The following is a 20,057-nucleotide window of genomic DNA, read 5'->3' as shown; positions in this document are numbered from 1 at the left end:
GGAGGGGCGGGGCGATACCGGGAGGGGCGGGGCGCAGAGGGGGGACCATTGCCCCGCCCTTCCCGGTATAGCCCCGCCCCTCCCGGTGCCGCCCCCCCCGCCCCCGCGGTGTCACCCCGGCCGGACGCTGCTGTGGCCCCGGGACTGACGGAACCTTGTGGGGGGGTCTCTGTCCTCCCGGGGTATAACGGGCGGTTGGGAATCCGTCGTTCGTGTCCGTACCGGCACGGCGTGGCGCCCGCACACTCGCCACGGGCGCTGCCCACGTTCCGGGACCGGAGCTGCCCATGTTCCCACGACCCACAACACGCACACCCGGGTGGGGCCCCGGACCGGCACTACCCGGCACGCACGCCCGGTTTACGCACGGCCTGGGGCCGGCACCGACCGGGGCCCCCCAGCCCCGGGACCGGCACCGACTGGGACCCCACGGCCCCGGGAACGACACCGACCGGGACACCCCAGACCCCGGACCCGCACCGACCGGGACCCCCCCCAGTCCCGGGACCACGCAGGACGGATGCAGCCGAGTTCCCACAACCCGTGACCGGCATTGCCCACGTTCCCTTGTCCCCGAACATTCCCCCGCGGGGACCCCGTGCCCGGCACCGACCGGGACCGGCGCTGCCCACGTTCCCCCGGCCCCGCACATCCCGCCCCCCCGGGGGACTCCGGCGCCGCCCCCCGGTGCTGCCGTCCCCGGTTAAGCCGATTACCGGCTGCTCCGGGCAAATCCGTGCTCATTAACCCCAGATCGGAGCCTCCCGGGGGGGACTCGAGGGGGCTCCGCACCCCTTCCCACCACCGACCACCCCCCGAACCCCCCACCCATGGCCGCCTTATTCACCGGGAAGGTCCTGCTGGCCAACCGGGAGCGGGACGAGCTGGACACGGAGCGGGAGCTGCAGCGGGCGCTGGACAACAAGGTGCTGCTGCTGTTCTTCGGGTCGGCGCGGTGCCCGCGCTGCCGCCGCTTCGCCCCGCTGCTCCGCGACTTCTTCCTCCGCCTCACCGACCAGTTCTACGTGGAACGGGCGGCCCAGCTGGGCCTGGTCTATGTGTCCCGGGACGACACGGAGGAGCAGCAGAGCCGCTTCCTCAGGACCATGCCCAAGCGCTGGCTGGCGCTGCCCTTCGGGGACGCCTTCAACAGGTACCGCTCCGGTCGTTCAACCCCTTTTCCAGACGTTTTCCCCTCATTTTCAGCCCCCGCGCGGTGCCTTAACGCTCCTGGTCCGCACCGATTTATAACGCAAAACCACTTTATCTTCCTTCCATCCGGCTTTTTTGCCGATAAAGTTGACGTTCTGATTTTCCAACGCACTATTTATAACCCTAAAAGCCGCCCCGTCCGGCCCCGCGGGATGAACGGAGCGCGGGTGACGGACGCAGCCGGGCGGATTGGACACACGGACCTCATTAGCGCCGCAATTAACGCTGAGAATTAGTCCCAGCCCCTTTGGAGGATGTGAACATTCCGGGTGTGCTGCTGTTTGTAAGGTCCCAGCAGCGTTCTGTGTCTTGCACACCCCAAATCCCCGCGGAGATCCTCGTCTAATTACCAGCCAAATGGGGCTCTAATTACCAGGCAAATGAGTGGGTTAAGCCCAGTAAATAGGCTTGGTGTAACTGGGCATCCCTCCGGATGGGGAGGATGAGGAGCGGGGAGGATGAGGAGCGGGGGGGCATGAGGATGAGGAGTGGGGAGGATGAGGATGAGAAGCGGGGGGGACGAGGAGCGGCGGGGATGAGGAGCGCGGGGGATGAGGATGAAGAGCGGGGGGATGAGGATGAGGAGGGATGAGGATGAGGAGGGATGAGGATGAGGATGAGGAGGGGGGGGATGAGGAGTGGGGAGGATGAGGATGAGAAGCGGGGGGGGCGAGGAGTGGGGGGGATGAGGATGAGGAGCGGGGGGGGATGAGGATGAGGAGCGGGGGGGGATGAGGATGAGGAGCGGGGGGGGATGAGGATGAGTGGGGGGGATGAGGATGAGGAGCGGGGGGGATGAGGATGAGGAGCGGGGGGGATGAGGATGAGGAGCGGGGGGGGGATGAGGATGAGGAGCGGGGGGGGGATGAGGATGAGGAGCGGGGGGGGATGAGGATGAGGAGCGGGGGGGATGAGGATGAGGAGCGGTGGGGATGAGGCTGAGGAGCGGGGGGGGATGAGGCTGAGGAGCGGGGGGGGGATGAGGATGAGGAGCGGGGGGGATGAGGATGAGGAGCGGTGGGGATGAGGATGAGGAGCGGGGGGGGATGAGGATGAGGAGCGGGGGGGGATGAGGATGAGGAGCAGCGGGGATGAGGATGAGAAGCGGGGGGGACGAGTAGCGGCGGGGATGAGGATGAGGAGTGGGGGGGATGAGGATGAGGAGAGGCGGGGGTGAGGCTGAGGAGCGGGGGGCATGAGGAGCGGCGGGGATGAGGATGAGGAGCGGTGGGGATGAGGAGCAGGGGGGGATGAGGATGAGGAGCGGTGGGGATGAGGAGCGGGGAGGATGGGGGTGAGGAGTGGGGGGGATGAGGATGAGGAGCGGTGGGGATGAGGATGAGGAGAGGCAGGGATGAGGATGAGGAGCGGGAAGGATGAGGATGAGGAGTGGGGAGGATGAGGATGAGGAGCGGTGGGGATGAGGATGAGGAGCGGTGGGGATGAGGATGAGGAGGGGGGGGGATGAGGATGAGGATGAGGAGCGGGGGGGGATGAGGATGAGGAGCAGGGGGGATGAGGATGAGGAGTGGGGGGGATGAGGATGAGGAGCGGTGGGGATGAGGAGCATCAAGCATCGCTCCCCGCTCCCCAATCTGAGCTGTTCCCCGTTCTTTCGCCCCGCAGGGAGCTGGAGCTGCGCTTCGCCGTGTCCGAGCTGCCGGCCGTGGTGGTGCTGAAACCCAACGGGGACGTGATCGCCGAAAACGCCGTGGACGAGATCCGGATCGCGGGTCCCGCGTGCTTCCGAAACTGGCAGGAGGCGGCCGAGCTGGTGGATCGGAACTTCCTGCTGGCCGAGGATCAAGAGGGATGGAGCAGGAGGAGCCTCACCGACCCCCTGCGCCGCATCAAGTACAAGGAGACGAAGCAAGACGAGGAAGAGGAGGACGATGAGGCGTCGTAGGCGCTCGGGGGGTGGTCTCCGCACACCAACGTGTGTCTGCGTTGTGTAATTCCGCTAAAAACCTCGTTAGTTTTCCAACGGGTGAATTGTTTTACGTTCTACTCCCACGCGCGGGTTTCGGGTCTGGAGGCTGCGGTGGATAATGAGGATCTTCCCATCCTGAGCAAGTTACGTTCGCATTTTATCTCCGTAGTGTCATAAAACCTCACGGTTGTTGTTTCTTTACCAAAAAGCGAGTAGAAAAATAACCTATAGAGACTGTTGTTTGGTAAGTGACTTGCAAAACAGCTTTAAAAATGGGGATTGTGGTAAAAAACCCCATGGAAGGTGCTGTAGGGCTACAGAGCAGCTGTGACAATGACAACAGGGACAGAGACCCTATGAGAAGCCGGTCAAGGGGCCGGACACTAAGCCCTGAGACATTTCTCATGTTATGCTGCCAAAAATGCCCATTTTGGACAAAAATCTCATTTACGGATCCTGCCGCGCTCACCCTGTGCTCCCCATAACCAAGGGGATGGGAAAAGTGGGGAAAATTGGGGAAAAGGACCAATAATTGGCTATTCTTTGGTCCCCCACATTCCGTGCTGTCTCACCAGGGGATGAGCGGAGGATCCATGCAGGATCTACACATTGAGGACAGACAGAGCTGTCTGTCCGGCTTGTTCGACTTGTTTTCTCCCTTAATCCTCCTGTATTCACCCGGTAAGTCCAACAGGTAGAGGAGGGAAGGAGGAGGGACACAAACAGCAGAATAACCCATCAGGATGCTCCAAGCACATGGACACCGCGCAAAATGCCACGAATCAAACCCAAAAGCACCTTCGGGTGGCGCAGCGGCCGGAGGAGCGGTCGCTAACGAGGCAATATCGCATTTTGAGATGATATTACCTTTCCGTGGTGCAACGGCAGCGGTCGGCACAGCCGCGTTTAATAAAATAAGCCAGAAATCACAAATTTGGAGCGATGGGAGGGAGGGAAAAGGCGACATTGTCACCCGTCATGAACTGTTGGCCGGGTGCTGCTTCTCCCCACGGAACTTCGATGCTCGATAGAAGGAAACTCTCCACCTGTATTTATGTCGTTGATTATTAATCGTGGACTTTTACCAGCCTTACCTTTATTTTGTTTTGGTTTTAACCATCATATTCTTCTCCGTTCGAAACTCTTTCCTTACGATTAATAAAGCTAATTAAGGAGCTGTGCGTGAGCAGGAGACTCTTGGGGGACACAGGAGGTGAATAATCCTCCAAACATCATTTTTCCACCTCTAGTTCCATCGGAGATGAAAATCCTCATGACGGATCCATCGTTAAGACGCTCACCTCTGCCTTTCTGCATGGCGCTTATTAATTAACATTTATAGGACATTTTGGCTTCACCAAAACAACACCGGAGCCGTCCCTGAGTCCAGGAGGAGTCCACACTTGCCTGAACACGGTGTGGGGTTATTTTAAAGGGATACACGCACTCGTATTGAGTACAGAAAGTGCACACTCGCAATCGTGCAAGGAGAAATCCACGTGCAAATGTGCACGGAAGGTTACACGTGCTTGCGTGGAAGCACGGGAGGAAAATACACTCGCGATTGTGCAAGGATTAATTTATACACGTGCTCATGTTGAACACGGAAAGTACGCGTGCAAATGTGCACGGAAAGTAGATACACTCGTAATCCTGCGGGGGTTAATTTACTCACACCCGTGGTGGCAAAGCAAGCGGAGTCTCCATCCCGGGGGGGTCTCGGCGGCATCTCGCTTGTGCTCCGATAGATCCGCACAAGGGGTCTCGGCGAGAGTCCTGTTTTTATAGCCTGAGCAGATCTGACTGTGGGCGTTCCAGAAGCTTCTCTGCACCCCCACACTGGCTGGGGGTGCCCCTGAAGCCTCCAAACATCCCCCACAGTGGTTGTGGGTGCCCAGCGGCTCCTTGGTGCCTCGGTGCTCCCCCTTCTCTCTCTTAACAGCCAAGGGGCTCTGGGATCAAATGAAACAGCAGAGAGAGAGGGAGACGTGTCTCCTCCTTCCATGATGAAGGAGGGAGGGGGGGTTGCACTCTGCCACCCACGGGGAGAGCAAGAAACCACCATCCCGCCCAAAATGATCATTTTTCCCCGTCTTCTGGCCCCAATTTCAACCCAACGCCCCTTTTCCCTCACCCTGGTTTTCCAGCGGCTCGCTCGGTACATTTGGAAACACGGGTGGTTCTTGGGAAGATGAGAAGCCCCCTGGGTAGAAAATCACCGCTACGCCGAGGCCGGGAGACTCAAAACCCATCGTTTCTTCACCAATTACCACATCTCTGAGTTATGCAAATCGCACACCAAACGAATGCGATTTCCTCCCGCGGAAGCGCGGCTGCAGGAAGCAGATTCGGCGACTTGCCGAATTTCTGCTGGTTATTTGGGGCAGGTCGGCTTCACCCACATGGGCCTCCGGACAAGCTCTTCACATCCCGTCTGACCGATGAATTCGGGATCTGGGTAATTCAGGATTCTGCTGCTTTCGGGGCAAAACGCTGACGATTCGGCCATGGGCGACCCAGAAGCGAGTGGTACGTGGTGGCATTAAAACAACCTTTTCTGCTTGTCCTGCGAGCTTTCGGGGCAGGATTTACCCGAGGCCTGTGCGCCACAGAGGAAATATGGGTGTTAGAAAATAGCTTTTAAGTTCCTCTAACCGGGGTTTGCATTGAAAACACGACTGTTCAGTCTCTTCCTCTGACAGATGAAGTCGTTCGATGCATTTGTGCGCTTGCGTAAGAGGAAAGGGCGCAAACCCCCTTTTTCGAGAGGCAGAGGGTGCAGCGCTTCTTGCTACATAATATGGGGTTGGAAAATACTTGCTTTAAGTCCTTGTTCTCAAAGGCAACTCAATGGTGAGCGTAACCAGTTGGAATTGGAGCGGTTCTGCTCCGCATCCCCTTCGGTCCGCACCCGTGGATCCTCTTTTCCGCTTACGGCCTCTGAAACAAAGAGCTGGTTCAGTTCTCGCTCTGCAAATCTTTACCGGGAGAGTTAATAACACGAGTCAAATCACTTAATAAACCCATCAAAACGCAGCAATCCGCACTGGGACCCCTCTAGAAACAACCCCATGTGCTCATTAAAGACGCATTTTGATGTTTGTCCGTAAAACCCATAACGCGATGTGACTGTAAAAGCCAAACGCCCTCGAGAAATCAGCCCAATCGCCTCCGTTAAGGAGGTTTATTTGACAGCTCTTGCAAAACCAAGATGACCAGTATAAATTCTTTTATTCCGGCTTATTATTTAGCCTTTAAATGTCCTAAATTCATCCTTCTGTTGTTAACCGGGAGGTGGTTTTACTGCTTTCCAGTATGGGATCTGCTGAGTTTCACTCTCAGTCTTAATTCTTCTTACCGTCGCTACCATTTCCCTATTCTTAATATTCAACAAACAGCCAGAAGTGTAATGGACTGTAATTTCCTTATTTAATAAGCAAGGTTAATTAACAAAGAGCTGCAGGGGGCTGCCATCTATCAAGTTTTACCAGTATTTTCCCCCAAAGTTGGCAATTACCTCATCCTTCTCTTGCAAACCAACGCGCCCGCGCTCGGTTTTTGCCGTCGGACAGATTTGCAGAGCGCAAACTTCCTCCTTTTAATGAAGTGCAAAGTTTCCATTAAGTGGCAACTCTCCTCCTCCCCACAGCGCGTTTCGTTAACCCCCTCGTTAATACATACAGCTAATTCAGGACGCCTGACCCCCACGGTGTTTCCTCTCGGTTGTGGGTGATGCTGCTTGGTAGCTGTTCCGACCTCCTCAAAACGAGATGATTTGTAAATTCAGCTTTTGTTCCACCAAGGTCAGAAGTTGCGCTCTTGGTTTTGCAAAACGGTTGTGAAGGGATTTGGATTATATTCTACTGGATTATATTATATTTGGATGATTATTACGCTGTTATTCCTCAGCCGGATGCTGATCTAAGCGCCTGAGCTGTAACCGGAGTCTCGCTGAGGAATACCTTGGATTTCACACAATTTGGGAGTTTTCAGGCTTATTTGGCCCAGTTCGCTTCGAGCGGCTCAGCAAGCAGAGGGTTTGACCCACACGCTGCTAAGAAGCACAAGTCCTTTTCTGCAGAAACGGGAGACATTGCGTTGCGAAACACAAGCGCAAAGAAGAGGAAGGCGCTACCAGCTACCGAGCTTCAGCCACGGCGCCCCCGCCGAGGCCGGGTTTGCGACGTTTACCTCATTTTGCAGTAACCGCGGCTCAAAGGGAAGTGTTGCTTCTGCTGAACGGCACAACAAGAGCTTCTCCTGCTAAAACACCCCCCGGGCTCTGCGCACCCACCATTGCAGGAGCTCCATCTCCATGGAGAAGAGTGGGGAGCCTTCCAGAACGTCCATGATGCCGATGAGATGAGTCTCGTCCATCCAAAACTCAACGCAACAGCTGGTTCATCATATCGTGGTTTCCTTTGGGATGCAGGTCTAGTGCCAACACTGGATTGTTTCTTCTGGAATTGCCTAAGATAAGAAGAAATACAGATGGTTTTCAATCCCCAGAAGAGTTAGATTGTAGATCAGCCATCCAGTTGGCTTGCCCAACATGATAACTGGTTTTAAACCACAGCTTGCGCTTATAAATGAGGCTGCAAAGCGGACAGGCAAAGGGCAGAGCGCGAGTGTCCTGCTCCGATATCCCAGCAGTGAATGCTCTGCAAAGAGCTTTAAAAATTAATTCATTTATGGATAAGAATCGTTTGGCATGTGCCAAAAAGCTGCTCAATTTCAAACAGTCAAATCAGCGCCGTCGCTCCTCCGTGTTTAAATTTGTGAGGACGCAGAGAATAACACCAGTAAGGGGAATGTTTCCTGTCCTATTTTTCTACCTTTCAGCTGTTAATTACATATATTACCTTAGCGATGCGGAACAAAAGACTCGTGAGAAGCTGAGGTTCTGCTTTCAGAAGAAGGACGTTTCGCTTCGCCCCTCGGCAGCGCCACTCCGGTTGAGTCACGTCTTCCTGTTGTACAATCCCTCGCTTGCTCTAAACGAGACATTAAAGCTCACATGAATTAATAAGGATGGTTAAGATTCCAATTTGTTTGTTACGGCTCCGATTAGGAACAATTTGCGACTCTCATAGAAAAAGTGGGATGAAGTGTTTGATGAATTGCACGTCTCGGGTCACCCGGCGGGTGGGAAATGTTGAGCGGGTTGACCTGGGTACAGGTTATAGTTACCCGGCTAGAAAAAGAGAGAAAATCAATGTTTTCGGGACCAAAACAAGGCCCAGGGGCATCTAGAACTAAACAAGACGCAAACCGACTTCTCACTTGAGTAACATCTGCAAGAACGTGCGCCCCGTCAAAAACAGTGAAGAAACTCTAGATTTAGGTCAATCAACCACATCCTGTTTCCTGGAATGTCAAAAGGACAAAGAAGAGTGAGGTTTTCTTTTGTTTTTACCGATTGCAACCAGTTTCGGATTCGAATTGGATTTTTCTTTCCCCTTTTTCTTTACAGCAACTTCCGGCCTGAGTTGATTTGAGTTTCAGGACTCAATGACAGCGGAAAGTGAGACGAACGGCATCGATAATCACGTGTAAAAGGCGTGTGTAGGGTTCACAGAGCCACGTGGGGACAAACCCGCTCTATATTTTGCATCATTATAATTTATACCCGCCGGGGATTGCGCAAGATACAGCATTTCTCAATGTATATCATCCCCATAAATAAACGCGTGTAATATTGAGATGGATGCACAACAAACATTGCGACACACACAGAGAATGAGCCATTTTCTGTGCACGTTACCACCTGTCGATCTCCGGGTTGGATGATCCCATGAACTGATTTCTTCTCTATCCCCAGGTCTCGACAACCAAGAGAGGACACCTGAAAGTAGGAAGCGGTACAGCGAGATATTCCGGAGCCTGGATGCCATCGAGATCTCCATCGGGAACACGTGCGTAGGGAAACGGTGCAGAGATGGTTTCCTGGGTCGCTACAACCTTCGTTTCTTTAATTGCGCTCTTCTTCGTTATCCAGGGCGGTTGATATGTTCATTGGTGATGCTGCCAGCGCCGACACAGACCTGATCACAGAAAAAGAGAGTGTTCCGGTAGGAAAAGGCTGAAATCAGTGACAGAGCAGATAATATTAGTGAAAACACTCAGGCATTTGCTGCTTGGATTGATATTTTTGTGAGAAATATGTGGATTTTTTTCCAGCAGTTTCCTCTTCTTTTTGCTTTTCTGCACACAGTTGAATGAAAATTCCTGCAAGACAAAAACCAGTTCAGAGAGGCAAGCGCCGGCGGATATAACAGGTAACCTTGCTGTGACACTGGGTGACACTGGGAGCTGTGCTGCCATCAGAGACCTGGACAGGCTGGAGAGGAGAAATTCAGTGAAACAGAACAAGTGTAGAGTGTTGATGTGGGCAGGAACAAGCCCGGGGTGCAGTGTGAGTTGGGGAATGAGCTGTTGGAGAGCAGCGTAGGGGAAAGGGAGCTGGGGGTCCTGGGGACAGCAGGGGGACCATGAGCCAGCACTGGGCCCTTGTGGCCAGGAAGCCAATGGGACCTGGGGGGGTTAGAAGGGGGTGGTCAGTGGGTCAGAGAGGTTCTCCTGCCCCTCTGCTCTGCCCTTTAGTTCAGATACTATCAGGATATACTTGGGGAACATATATATATACGTATATATAATACATACAGCCATAGCACCCTGAGAACGCCCCATCCCGTCTGCTCTGGGAAGCTAAGCAGGGTCGGGCCCGGTCAGTGCTTGGATGGGAGACCAGCTGGGAATAGCGGGTGCTGTGGGCTGAGCCAGCACTGGGCCCTTGTGGCCAAGAAGCCAATGGGACCTTCAGCTTCGCGCTGTTCTGAATCCGGATTTATCCCGTTGCAGTTCAGGAGGCAGATGAAATGCTGATCAAATGCGAAGGCGGCATCGACGCCGCCCTGGAATATGCCAAAATGTGGTGTAAATACGTCAAAGAGCTGCTCAGCTGGATGGAGAAACGCCTGAGCTACGGTGAGTCCAGCTTTAAAAACACATCTTGTCGCGGGCCTTTTCATTGCTTTTTCATTAAGATAAACTCACAGAATTAGAATTTCTCCCCCCCTCCCCCGAATGATTCTAATTGACCGGAACAGCCTCTGGATTGGACAAAACCAACCTGGATCTGGAGTCTAATCTGCTCTGCCCCTTTTCCAGAGACCGAGTTCGCCAAAGGGATGGTGAAGATCGCGGAGTCGGGGCGCAATGCCATCTGCCAGCAGGTACAACCGGGTCTTTTTGCACAAGGGCCCAGTGCTGGCTCAGCCCACAGCACCCGCTATTCCCAGCTGGTCTCCCATCCAAGTACTAACCAGGCCCGACCCTGCTTAGCTTCCCAGATCAGACGGGATGGGGCGTTCTCAGGGTGCTATGGCTCTATATATTATATATATGTATATATATATGTTCCCCAAGTATATCCTGATAGTATCTGAACTGAACCCATTTTTCTGGGGCAGAGCAGAGGGGCAGAAGAACCTCTCTGACAATTTAAAGCCTGGCTTAAATCCAAATACGCCCCTAAAACCTTCCTAAAAGTCCCAGTGTTGGACCAGTTCCTTCTTCTACGGGCTTATTGTTCAGAAATTAGATAGAAGGATGTCAATGCTGCAATAAAGCTTTTCTGCTTCCAGTCGCCACCTTGTCCAAAATAACCCCGTGTTTAACCAGCGCAAACTCTCCCGCTACCAAAATGTCTTTGATTTAGGAAAGCGGTGGTGATTACCTGTTATATCACACCTGGCTTTTCTTGGTTCCTGCAGCACAACATGCCCCTGCGAGCGCTCTACACGCTGGTCCTGGAGCACGACATCAAGGTGGGCAGTTCCGCAGGCGAGACGGTGGGGTTGCTGCAGCAGAAGGAGTTTTATCAGGTATTTCTGGACAATTCTGTAGAAAAATGAGGTTGGAGCATCATGGAGACCTAATAAAGTGATTCCTGCTAGTCCGTGGGGTGGGGGGGACAAGGGAAGGCAACGCAGGCTGAGTTTAAGGGATGGAAACCCAGGCTGAGTTTAAGGGAAGGCAATGCAAGCTGAGTTTAAGGGATGGAAACACAGGCTGAGTTTAAGGGATGAAAATGCAGGCTGAGTTTAAGGGAAGGCGACACAGGCTGAGTTTAAGGGAAGGAAACGCACGTCGAGTTTAAGGGAGAATGAGGCGTTTTGCAAGGTTTTTGCTTTCCGATGCTGTGTCCTCACCTGCCAGACGCTTTTCCTCACAAGGAACTGTTCCTGTCTTAACTCTTCTTCCTCCGCAGCCTCTGTCGGCCAAGAAAAACGAAATCGAGAAATGGAGGAAGGAATTCAAAGATCAGTGGACAAAGGAGCAAAAGAGGATGGTAAGATGGGCCTGGTCTTTGTGCCGGTTGTAGGTCAAAAGACTCAAAATAAATGTTTATGGACAAGCGGTACTAAATAATAACCCCAGACAACAGAACAGGTTGGGGAGGAAGAACCTGGAGCATCTTTTTGATGAGGAGGGAGAGTTGTGTCTGTTCAACCCAGAGGGACCTTATCGATGTGATCAATATCTCAGGGTGGGGGTCATGAGGATGGACCAGACTCTTCTCCACGGTGCCCAAAGATGGGACTGGAGGTTCCATCTGAAAACAAGGAGAAACCGCTTTAGTTTGGGGACGATCACATCCATTTGAACCCTCTTTCCTCACCGCGCTTCCCAAAAGGTCTTTTCAAACCTCAACCTGTTTCTTTCCCACCCCAAACCTGTTTGTTTTTCTACCCGAGAATGAATCCTTGGCGTCCCTGCGCAAGTCGCGCCTGCAGTACGCGCAGCGCTGCGAGGAGCTGGAGAAAGCCAAGCTGCTGAGCGCCAGGGCGGAGGACGAGCACCAGAGCGCGGCCGGTGCCAACACCGGCAGCGCCAACAAGCAGCTAGAGAAGCGCCGTCGATCCTGCGAGGAGGCACAAGCCAAGGTGACACGTTTGGTGCTGTTAAGGTTTGATTTGGGGTGACAATAAACCGTGGCAGATGTATTGTTAACCCCATCTCCCCACTAATTATGGGAGGGAAAGAAAGACAGACAGAAGAGAGTTGGGAAAATTAAAGATGTTATACTAATGCTACTGATAAAAATAGAGAAAATAATACAAAGTATACAAAAGCAATATTGAAAGTCCCGGCAGCTGCAGGGCAGGCACCCGAAGTCCTGGACTGGACTCTGCAGCCAAGCGGAGCTGGATTCACTCTGTCACTTGGCCTCAGTTCACAGGGACAACTTGCAAGGTCCTCTCCTAGTGTCGGCCATTGGGAAAAGAGATGAGATCCTCGTGATCTCCCACTTTTATATGAAATATTAATGTGAATGGGATGTTATACTCCGTCGGTCAGTTTTTTGGTCACCTGTTTCTTGTTGCCCCTCTCGTGGGATGTGCGTCAATCGTTATCAATAACCTCGCATTCCATTGCTATGGCTACCAAAACATGTGTCTGGTTCTCCAGGAAAACGCAGCTTTAGCTGACAGGCAAATTCACTAAAAGAGAAACTTATTTTAACAAAACCAGCACACCGGCGGGTTTGTGTCCCCCCTTACGGCATCTTCCTGCCGTCCTGGTGACATTTCTCCCTCTTTGGCTCCGGTTCAGGTTCAGGAGGCCGAAGCGTTGTACAAGACGTGCATCGGCGACGCCAACTTTCGGCGGCAGGAGCTGGAGAAGGTGCGAGCGCGGATCGTCTCCCACGTCCGGAAGCTCATTTACCAAGGGGACGAGGTGCTGACGTGGGTACGTGTTAGCTCCCGAATTTCTCCTCTCTAAGACCTCCGGGCTCTTCATGATTCCACCGCCCCATTGCTGACCAACGGTTGAAATGAGGGAACTGCTTTGGACGTTGCTACCAAATAAATCTCAGATATATAATCACTTTTTCAATTACAACAGCTTTGAGGACACATATCCAGCGAAAAAGCCTAGCGGACAAAATCCTAGAGAACGACACAGCGACATTTATCCAACGTGTTAAGTAGAACTATCAAGATAACGAGTTTAGATAACGAAAAACTGAAGACACTGAAGATCCAATGGGGGAAAAAGCTCCCGGGCTTTGCTTAACAATGATGATTTTCTATTTCTTTCCCTATCAGGTCACTTTGAGGATGTTCAAGCAGCGGCAGACGCAGTCGGAACAGATTCCGCTGGGCTACCAGTACCTGTCTGAGGTCTGCAAGCCGTACAAAGCGGGCGAGAAGTACCTGGAGTTCATTCAGGCCCTGCAGAAGAAAGACGTTCACGTGGAGGTGTTTGAGTTCGAGCCCCTCGCTCCCGGGGGGCAGAGGTACGAAAGAGCAGAGAACTTCCATCCTAGCTGAAAGGTCAGGAATATACAACAACAGAACAACAAAAGGGTTTAAAACACACTTATAAAGTCTCCAGCAGCGTTGCGGTGGCTGATTTCAGAACAGCAGCTATTCCGTACCATGGCCCTTTGGTTCTTTCTGTCATTTGCCGAAGATTTGGCTCGCTCTCTTCTCACGTGGGTGCTGGTTTCTAGATCTTTCCTGCAAATAGAAGAGGTGAAATCACACCGAACTAATTTGTTTTCCTGCTTTTGCCCAAGTGTTTGTTACAAAAGCTTCTACCTGGAATGGAGGCTTTGTCGCAGCTGTCCCTAAGGCACCTTGGCGATGCGATATCGTCTGTTATCCTTAAACGCCACAAAATCCTTTGCAATCTCTTCTCAGGTCCCCTCCCAGTGGTAGAAAGAAGATGGTGCTGCATTCCAGCGGCGCTTCTCCTGCAGCAAAGGACACGAACGCGCCAGAAGATCGGCCCAGAAAGCAGCTCCACGCCAACGACGAGCAGAGTAGGTTGAATTTCATCAACACGATGCCATTTGCTCTCGAGTCTCGGGATTCGTAGCCAACGAAATGGGGAGGTTCTCAAATTCTTAAGGCTTTGCTGAGAAAATATTGACAATATTGATGGATTTTGTTGGGGGGTGCTCGGGATGGTCTGTAAGTGTCTCCACCTCCCGCAGGTGTGAACAAATCCCTGTGCAGCGACACCGAAAGTCTCGGGGGCAGCTGCGAATCCCGGTCGCTGGACTCTCCCGGTTCCAGCCCAGGTGGGAGCCGCATAATTTCTTCCCTAATATCACCCCAACGCCTGAAAGGCGGAATAAACTACGCAGCCCCGCTTTGTGCATCATGAGGATGAGAACAATAGCTTGTATTTTCTCTCCTCTCAAGGAAACTCTAATAGGAGGTTGCTGAAAGCTCCATCCACCGGCACCGTGTCCTCCTCGGATGATTTTGAAGAGAGGGATTCCCTGCAAACCCTTGAAAGCGGTGAGCGACGCGCTTCTTCGAGCCACGGGGTGGTAACCGTGCTCGTGTATCGGTGCATTTTAACGCTGTTTCTGCAGAAAACGGTACATCCCAGCAGCAGTTTAAGAACGTCCTGCTCTCCGGCGCGGCGCAGACCCACCGGCTGCGGAAACTGCGGGGCCCATCCAAGTGCAGGGAGTGCGACACCTTCATGGTCAGCGGCTTCGAGTGCGAGGAGGTGAGGGCTGGAAAACGCCATCGCACCGTCGCCTCCGCACAAAGGAGCGACGTCTGTAAAGTTCTGGGCTTTTCTATGCCCCTCTGCATTACAAAAAAGCGCGTTTTTCGGTGTTTGAGTCAAGCTGCTCACCTGGAAAAACCCTCTTGGGGTTGGTGGGATGTTGGTGGTTGAGGGGACAGGAGGAATCCTCCCGGTTCACCACAACCAGCCCGTAACTGGGGCAATGCTGCTGTTCCAGTGCTGCCTGGCCTGCCACAAGAAGTGCCTGGAGAACCTGCTCATCACCTGCGGCCACAAGAAGCTGCCCAACAGAGTCCCCCTGTTCGGCGTCGACTTCACGCAGGTGCCACGGGATTTCCCAGAAGAAGTTCCCTTCATCGTGGTGAAATGCACCTCGGAAATCGAAGCCCGTGCCCTCGGGGTGCAGGTGAGTGGGTTATTCTCGCTTTGGTTTTCTCCTCTCCGTATCCCAAACTCCTGACCCGTTCCCATCCGGACCACACAGGGGATCTATCGGATAAGCGGCTCCAAAGCGCGGGTTGAAAAGCTGTGCCAGGCGTTCGAGAACGGCCGGAGCCTGGTGGAGCTCTCCGATCACTCCCCCCACGACATCACGGGGGTCCTGAAGCATTTTCTGAAGGAGGTGGGTGCCAAACCTCATCCCGCCGCGTTCCCCGCGTCAGCGAGATGAAGCAACGTGCTCTTTCCCTCCCCTTTCGCTGCAGCTTTCGGCACCGGTGCTGCTGTCCCAGCTCTACAACGACCTCATCGCGCTCGCCAAGGAGCTGCAGAAACCCGGGGATGAGAAGCCGGAGCGCGCGGGCGTCCCCGCCGATCCCGTCCAGAGCATGAAGGACTTGCTGAGCAAATTGCCCGGGAGCAACTACAACACCCTGCGGCACCTGATTGCGCACTTGTACAGGTGAGGAGCGCGGCGGTTGTCGTGCTGGTTGTTCCTGGAGGTCCCTGTTGAGTTCTCCTCCTGAGGAAAGCGTCGGGGTTTCCATGACAGCAAAACGATGCAGATGAGGAGGGTAAAACATGATCCTGCAGCAATTCTGAACGACTGAGAGGGAGCAGACGGCACTTAGTGACAACGCTTCGTAAAGCGCAAAGCGAGAGGTCAAGGTATAGGAGGAATGGAGCCCCTTGCACCCGGCTCTGAACAGATCCAGCCAAATTCTGCGGTTTTCCTTGGGAGTTTTGCTGCACAGAGCAGAGCTTTGTTGTCCAGAAAAGATGGGGGTTCTCTCCCAGAAAATGGGGTTTTGGTGCGTTCCATCCAGCTTGAGAACCAGAAGCCCCTAATGGTCCTATTTCCCTCCCCCAGGGTGGCAGAGAAATACGAAGAGAACAAGATGTCCCCAAACAACCTGGGCATAGTGTTCGGGCCGACTCTGCTCCGGCCGGGCTCCGGGAGCGACGGCTCCATGTCCTGCCTTGTCGACTCCGGCTACCAAGCCCAGATTGTGGAGTTCCTCATTCAGAACTACGAGAGGGTGTTTGGGATGGACGACCTGCCGTCCTCCTTGTCCCTCGGCTGTGAAAATCCCTCGCAAGAAGCGTCGATGGCAAAGGATGAAGGACCTCATTGCCCTGACATGGCCCAGAATGCGAGCCTAGAGGTAGAGCTCCCAGACACCGAGCTGGGTTTACTCACCCTGCTGTAGAGCTGGGAAGGTGGACGAGCAATTAAAGAGAACTTATTTCACCGAGAACAAAACCCGTTTGATCTCAGAGAGTTATTCCCAGGGGAAAGAGCAAGAGCCTGTTGCACGTAGAGCGGGAGGAGCAGAAACCAGTGATAAGCTGCAGATCGCTCAGCAGCTGCTCGGACCGTGCTGGGTGGTGGTTTTGCTCCGTGTGGTTTAGATCCCATGTAGGTTTCTCCGTGCTAAACTGCTTGGGATGTCGCTGTTTCTCTCTGCCAACAGCTCCATGGCTTTGGAAGCAGCGACATGTGTTTAAGAGCCAGTGGATGCTGTGGTGACACCCCCGGTTCTGTCCCCAAGCAGCCACAGACCCTGTCACTGCGTGTTCTGCCTTCTCCCCAAAATTCACAGCTCTTTCCTCACCATATTTCACTTTAAAAACACAAATAGGCAGAGCTGGGTTATGTGGGGGTTTTTGTCCCTTTTTACAGTTGTTTGATGAGCAAGAAAGAAGAAACGACTTACTTAAAGTTAAACTGGGTTTGGGGGTTCTCTGCCACCTCCTTTTGAGCCGGGTGTTTCTACACGAGAGCGCGTGTCCGCAGGGGCCGTATCCACAGCTGCACGCAACGCCGCTTTCCTTAGAGCTCCAGTCCACTGAGGAAGCAGAAATTAGAATTACCGTGATTAGAGTTGAAATCAAATCACCAGGGCAGACACAACTCACTCCCTACAGGATCAATAAACCTTCGCAGAAGGCACTTGGAGATACAACTATTCCTTTGACTATTTTCAAAGCTGTTTTACACACGTTCTGCAGCGTGACCCGATTCCATAGGAGGTGTCACAAACCTTGACAAAGTGAAGTGGTTTCCATGGGCAAACTCTCGTTTTGCTGTTAATAAACCCAACCTGTGCCCGGGTGACCTGATGCTTGTGCAAACTCCCACCGGCTCCATCCCACCTGTGACTCCCGGGCACTTTACTCACCCTTTACTCATCACGGTTTGCTTGATGTTTCCCCTTTTTGCTCTGAAACGGGTGACTTCAGCATCCAGCGGGAGGGGGAATCGATCTCAGCACACGACCGCGTTTTGGGGTGAATTCTGTGGCGTTTGGGTCTGCACTTGGCACTTCCCAAGCCGTATTTCTCCCTCTGCGAGCTCCCTCCCTCTTCCCCAAGCGTTACACACCATCTCAGACAATCCGAGGCATTTCAGCTCAAGCTTTTCCCTCCTCCAAGAGCATTTGGGGCAAAGCAGGAGCTGACAGTGTCTTCATGTCGAATAAGAGTCTTGTATAACCACTTTTCCCAACAGAATCTCTCCTCCGAACGCGGTTTAACCGCCGACCATGACGACTCGTCTTGCAGGGGAGCCGTGGACGAGCTGACTCTGGAGGGAGCCCACATCCCATCAAGCGCAGATGCTTTAGGTGAATGAAGCGACGCTGCTCCGGGGACGCTCTTTGGGTTGTTTTATGCCATTTTTGCAGAGCTGGGTTCTCCTCGGCATCGTTGCTTTGCACAGCAACCACGTGGAAGCACGAGCGTGTTTTCCGCTGCTCCCAGGAAGGGTTTTCCCTCTGCTGGCTTCAACACATCAAGGGCAGCTTTAACAATATAAACCTGATTAATACCTTACACCTCTTGCGATTCATTAAGCTGTTAGAGGGAGGCGTTTTAGACCATTAATGCGGGTTTTCAATGTCCTTTCTAACAGGAAAAGAGGTTGTTGGCTAAAATTGTTTGCTGTAGTAAACTGGTCTCAGTGTTTTAAGACAACTGCCTGTTTTTTTGGTTCAGACATGAACACAAGCGTTGGCTCTGAGCGGGAGGAGCTACAGGAAAAGACAGACGGCGATTCGGACGCGGTCCCAGCAACCCAGCCCAGGTGCCATTTCACCCGGCAACCTGTAAAATACATCCGACCGCAGGCGAAAATAAAAGCGGCCATCCCCAGGGCTACCGCGTTAACCAACGTGGTGACCGAGTCCGGCGCAGAAAGCGGCTCTACCGGTGGGTCCGTGGCAATGGGTGTCCCGGAGGAGAGCGGGAGCGGGGACAGCGACACCGCGGCGCTGCGGCAGCGCTCGGGAGGGTGGCAGCAGCTCAAGCGCTTCGAGATCACGCAGGAAACCGCGCGGATCGTCTCCAAGTTCAGAGGCGACGAGGCTTCGGCACCATCCGAGAATCCTCCGGAGAGCGCGGGGGCTGCGGGGAGAGCGGAGGAGATCAACCAGGGGACGTATCTGTAGGGAAACCCCAAGGGGAACAGAAAATAGACATGGAAAGGGAGAGGCGACCGAAATCCTGAGTCTGCTGGCCAAAGGAATAGCGATAGGATGAGAAAAGCGACCTGTTTGTATTCCCCACGCAGGCCGGCGGGCTTGGAGTTAACCTGGGGTTTGGGTTTTATTCGTGAACAAACCCAGGGGAGCGATGCCGGGTCCTGCACTGTGGCCACAACACCCCCTGCAGCGCTCCGGGCTGGGCACAGAGTGGCTGGAAGGGACCTGGGGGGACTAATGGCCAGGAAGCTCAACAGGAGCCACCAGTGTGGCCAAGAAGGCCAATGGTGTCCTGTCCTGGATCCAAACGGCGTAGTCGGCAGGACAAGGGCAGTGATGCTTCCCCTGTGCTCTGCATTGGGGAGGCCACACCTGGAGTGTTGTGGTCAGTTCTGGGCCCCTCCGGTCAGGAAAGAGATTGAAGTGCTGGAGCGGGTCCAGAGAAGAGCAACAAGACTGGGGAAGGGACTGAACACAAGACCCATGGGGAGAGGCTGAGGGAGCTGGGCTTGGTTAGGCTGGACAAGAGGCTTAGAGGTGAGCTCAGCACTCTCTAGAACCACCTGAAGGGAAGTCGGAGCCAGGGGGGATTGGGCTCTTCTCCCAGGCACTTCGCAATAGGACAAGGGGGCTTCAACTTAAATTTAGGCTGGAGATTAGGAAGCAATTCTTCACAGAGAGTGGTCAGGCATTGGAATGGCTGCCCAGGGAGGTGCTGGACTCACCGGCCCTGGAGGGTTTTAAGCTGAGATTGGACATGGCGCTTAGTGCCGTGATCTGGTAAACGGGCTGGAGTTGGACCAAGGGTTGGACTGGATGGTCTCTGAGGGCTTTTCCAGCCCAGTCCATTCTGGGATTGATTCTGTGATGAGAAGCGAAGCAAAGGGAACGTGCCCCTCTCGGCGTGGAGAATGACACGAGAAGCCGGGGAAACACGGGTTGAAAGGTGGAGGCAGCTGGAATAGAGGCCGTCGGATAGAAAACATTCTGAAACGGGTCATTTTCTGGCAGTGCAACAAGCGCCGATGAATTTAAAAGCGAAAACATGACGCTTACCCCAAGCAGGTTGAACAATCCACACGTTTCCTTTGTGTCATTGCCAGGCTGTTAGGAAACTGGACCAAAACGTAAAGCTGTAGAAGAAACGCTAAGCATCTGTCCTTAGTCTTCGTACAGTTCAGGCTCGAGAGGGTTTGCATCTCCGGAGCAATGTATATTTGTTAATGGAATGCTTTGAATTCTTGAATCCTAAATTATCTTGTACTGTAGAACTTCTGTGAATAAACTATGGGGTGTTTTATTATTATATATTATTATATATTCTTATATATTATTATATATTTCCCATATAAGGGAAGGCTGGAGTAAACATGGTTCTATAGTGAACGGTGCCAGGCACGCTCAGGTCTCTGCAAAACAAAGGTAACAAGAGTTTA

The 20,057-nt window shown here is 53.4% G+C and overlaps 2 protein-coding genes, 1 long non-coding RNA gene and 2 pseudogenes across 34 annotated transcripts in view; 3 read left to right on the top strand and 2 right to left on the bottom strand.

The window, feature by feature from the left end:
* Positions 1 to 83: 83 nt before the first annotated feature.
* On the top strand, positions 84 to 4,319 carry NXNL1 (nucleoredoxin like 1). Its single transcript, XM_005515957.3, has 2 exons — positions 84 to 1,153; positions 2,839 to 4,319. Exons 1-2 carry the CDS (start codon positions 831 to 833, stop codon positions 3,116 to 3,118), a joined length of 603 nt encoding a protein of 200 aa, XP_005516014.2. The 5' UTR covers positions 84 to 830; the 3' UTR covers positions 3,119 to 4,319.
* LOC110366337 (uncharacterized) overlaps positions 4,011 to 20,057 on the bottom strand; it is a 23,581-nt gene continuing 7,534 nt past the window's right edge. For 5 of the 32 annotated variants that reach the window (XR_010468522.1, XR_010468507.1, XR_002426593.2 and 2 more), the window contains 5 exons: positions 11,356 to 20,030; positions 10,881 to 11,044; positions 8,005 to 9,186; positions 6,660 to 7,612; positions 4,194 to 6,082 (listed from right to left, as the gene is read on the bottom strand). This is a non-coding gene — a long non-coding RNA (uncharacterized LOC110366337). The other 27 variants (XR_010468536.1, XR_010468526.1, XR_010468514.1 and 24 more) reach the window with 27 other exon arrangements.
* On the top strand, positions 5,532 to 19,927 carry GMIP (GEM interacting protein). The gene is made up of 21 exons (XM_065043872.1): positions 5,532 to 5,671; positions 8,964 to 9,057; positions 9,141 to 9,213; positions 9,357 to 9,420; positions 10,004 to 10,129; positions 10,313 to 10,377; positions 10,918 to 11,028; positions 11,415 to 11,495; positions 11,902 to 12,090; positions 12,761 to 12,898; positions 13,258 to 13,448; positions 13,855 to 13,976; positions 14,151 to 14,237; positions 14,362 to 14,460; positions 14,538 to 14,677; positions 14,919 to 15,107; positions 15,186 to 15,323; positions 15,406 to 15,602; positions 16,011 to 16,305; positions 17,652 to 17,766; positions 18,137 to 19,927. Exons 1-21 carry the CDS (start codon positions 5,650 to 5,652, stop codon positions 18,586 to 18,588), a joined length of 2,988 nt encoding a protein of 995 aa, XP_064899944.1. The 5' UTR covers positions 5,532 to 5,649; the 3' UTR covers positions 18,589 to 19,927.
* LOC135576777 (5S ribosomal RNA) lies at positions 9,800 to 9,918 on the top strand (annotated as a pseudogene).
* Positions 10,419 to 10,537, bottom strand: LOC135576769 (5S ribosomal RNA; annotated as a pseudogene).

This window comes from Columba livia, chromosome 30 (assembly GCF_036013475.1).
Source record: "Columba livia isolate bColLiv1 breed racing homer chromosome 30, bColLiv1.pat.W.v2, whole genome shotgun sequence".
NCBI lineage: Eukaryota > Metazoa > Chordata > Aves > Columbiformes > Columbidae > Columba > Columba livia.
The sequence above is the reverse complement of the archived record's forward strand: the minus strand, read 5'-3'. Positions and strand labels throughout refer to the sequence as shown.

What these genes read in the sequence shown, in the direction of transcription:
- NXNL1 (XM_005515957.3), top strand. Translation starts at nt 831, where the DNA reads ATGGCCGCCTTATTCACCGGGAAGGTCCTGCTGGCCAACCGGGAGCGG. An exon ending in TTCGGGGACGCCTTCAACAG is followed by an intron (nt 1,154 to 2,838) that starts GTACCGCTCCGG and finishes TTCGCCCCGCAG; the next exon opens with GGAGCTGGAGCTGCGCTTCG.
- GMIP (XM_065043872.1), top strand. Translation starts at nt 5,650, where the DNA reads ATGGGCGACCCAGAAGCGAGTG. An exon ending in GCAATGCCATCTGCCAGCAG is followed by an intron (nt 10,378 to 10,917) that starts GTACAACCGGGT and finishes TGGTTCCTGCAG; the next exon opens with CACAACATGCCCCTGCGAGC. An exon ending in CTGATTGCGCACTTGTACAG is followed by an intron (nt 15,603 to 16,010) that starts GTGAGGAGCGCG and finishes TCCCTCCCCCAG; the next exon opens with GGTGGCAGAGAAATACGAAG.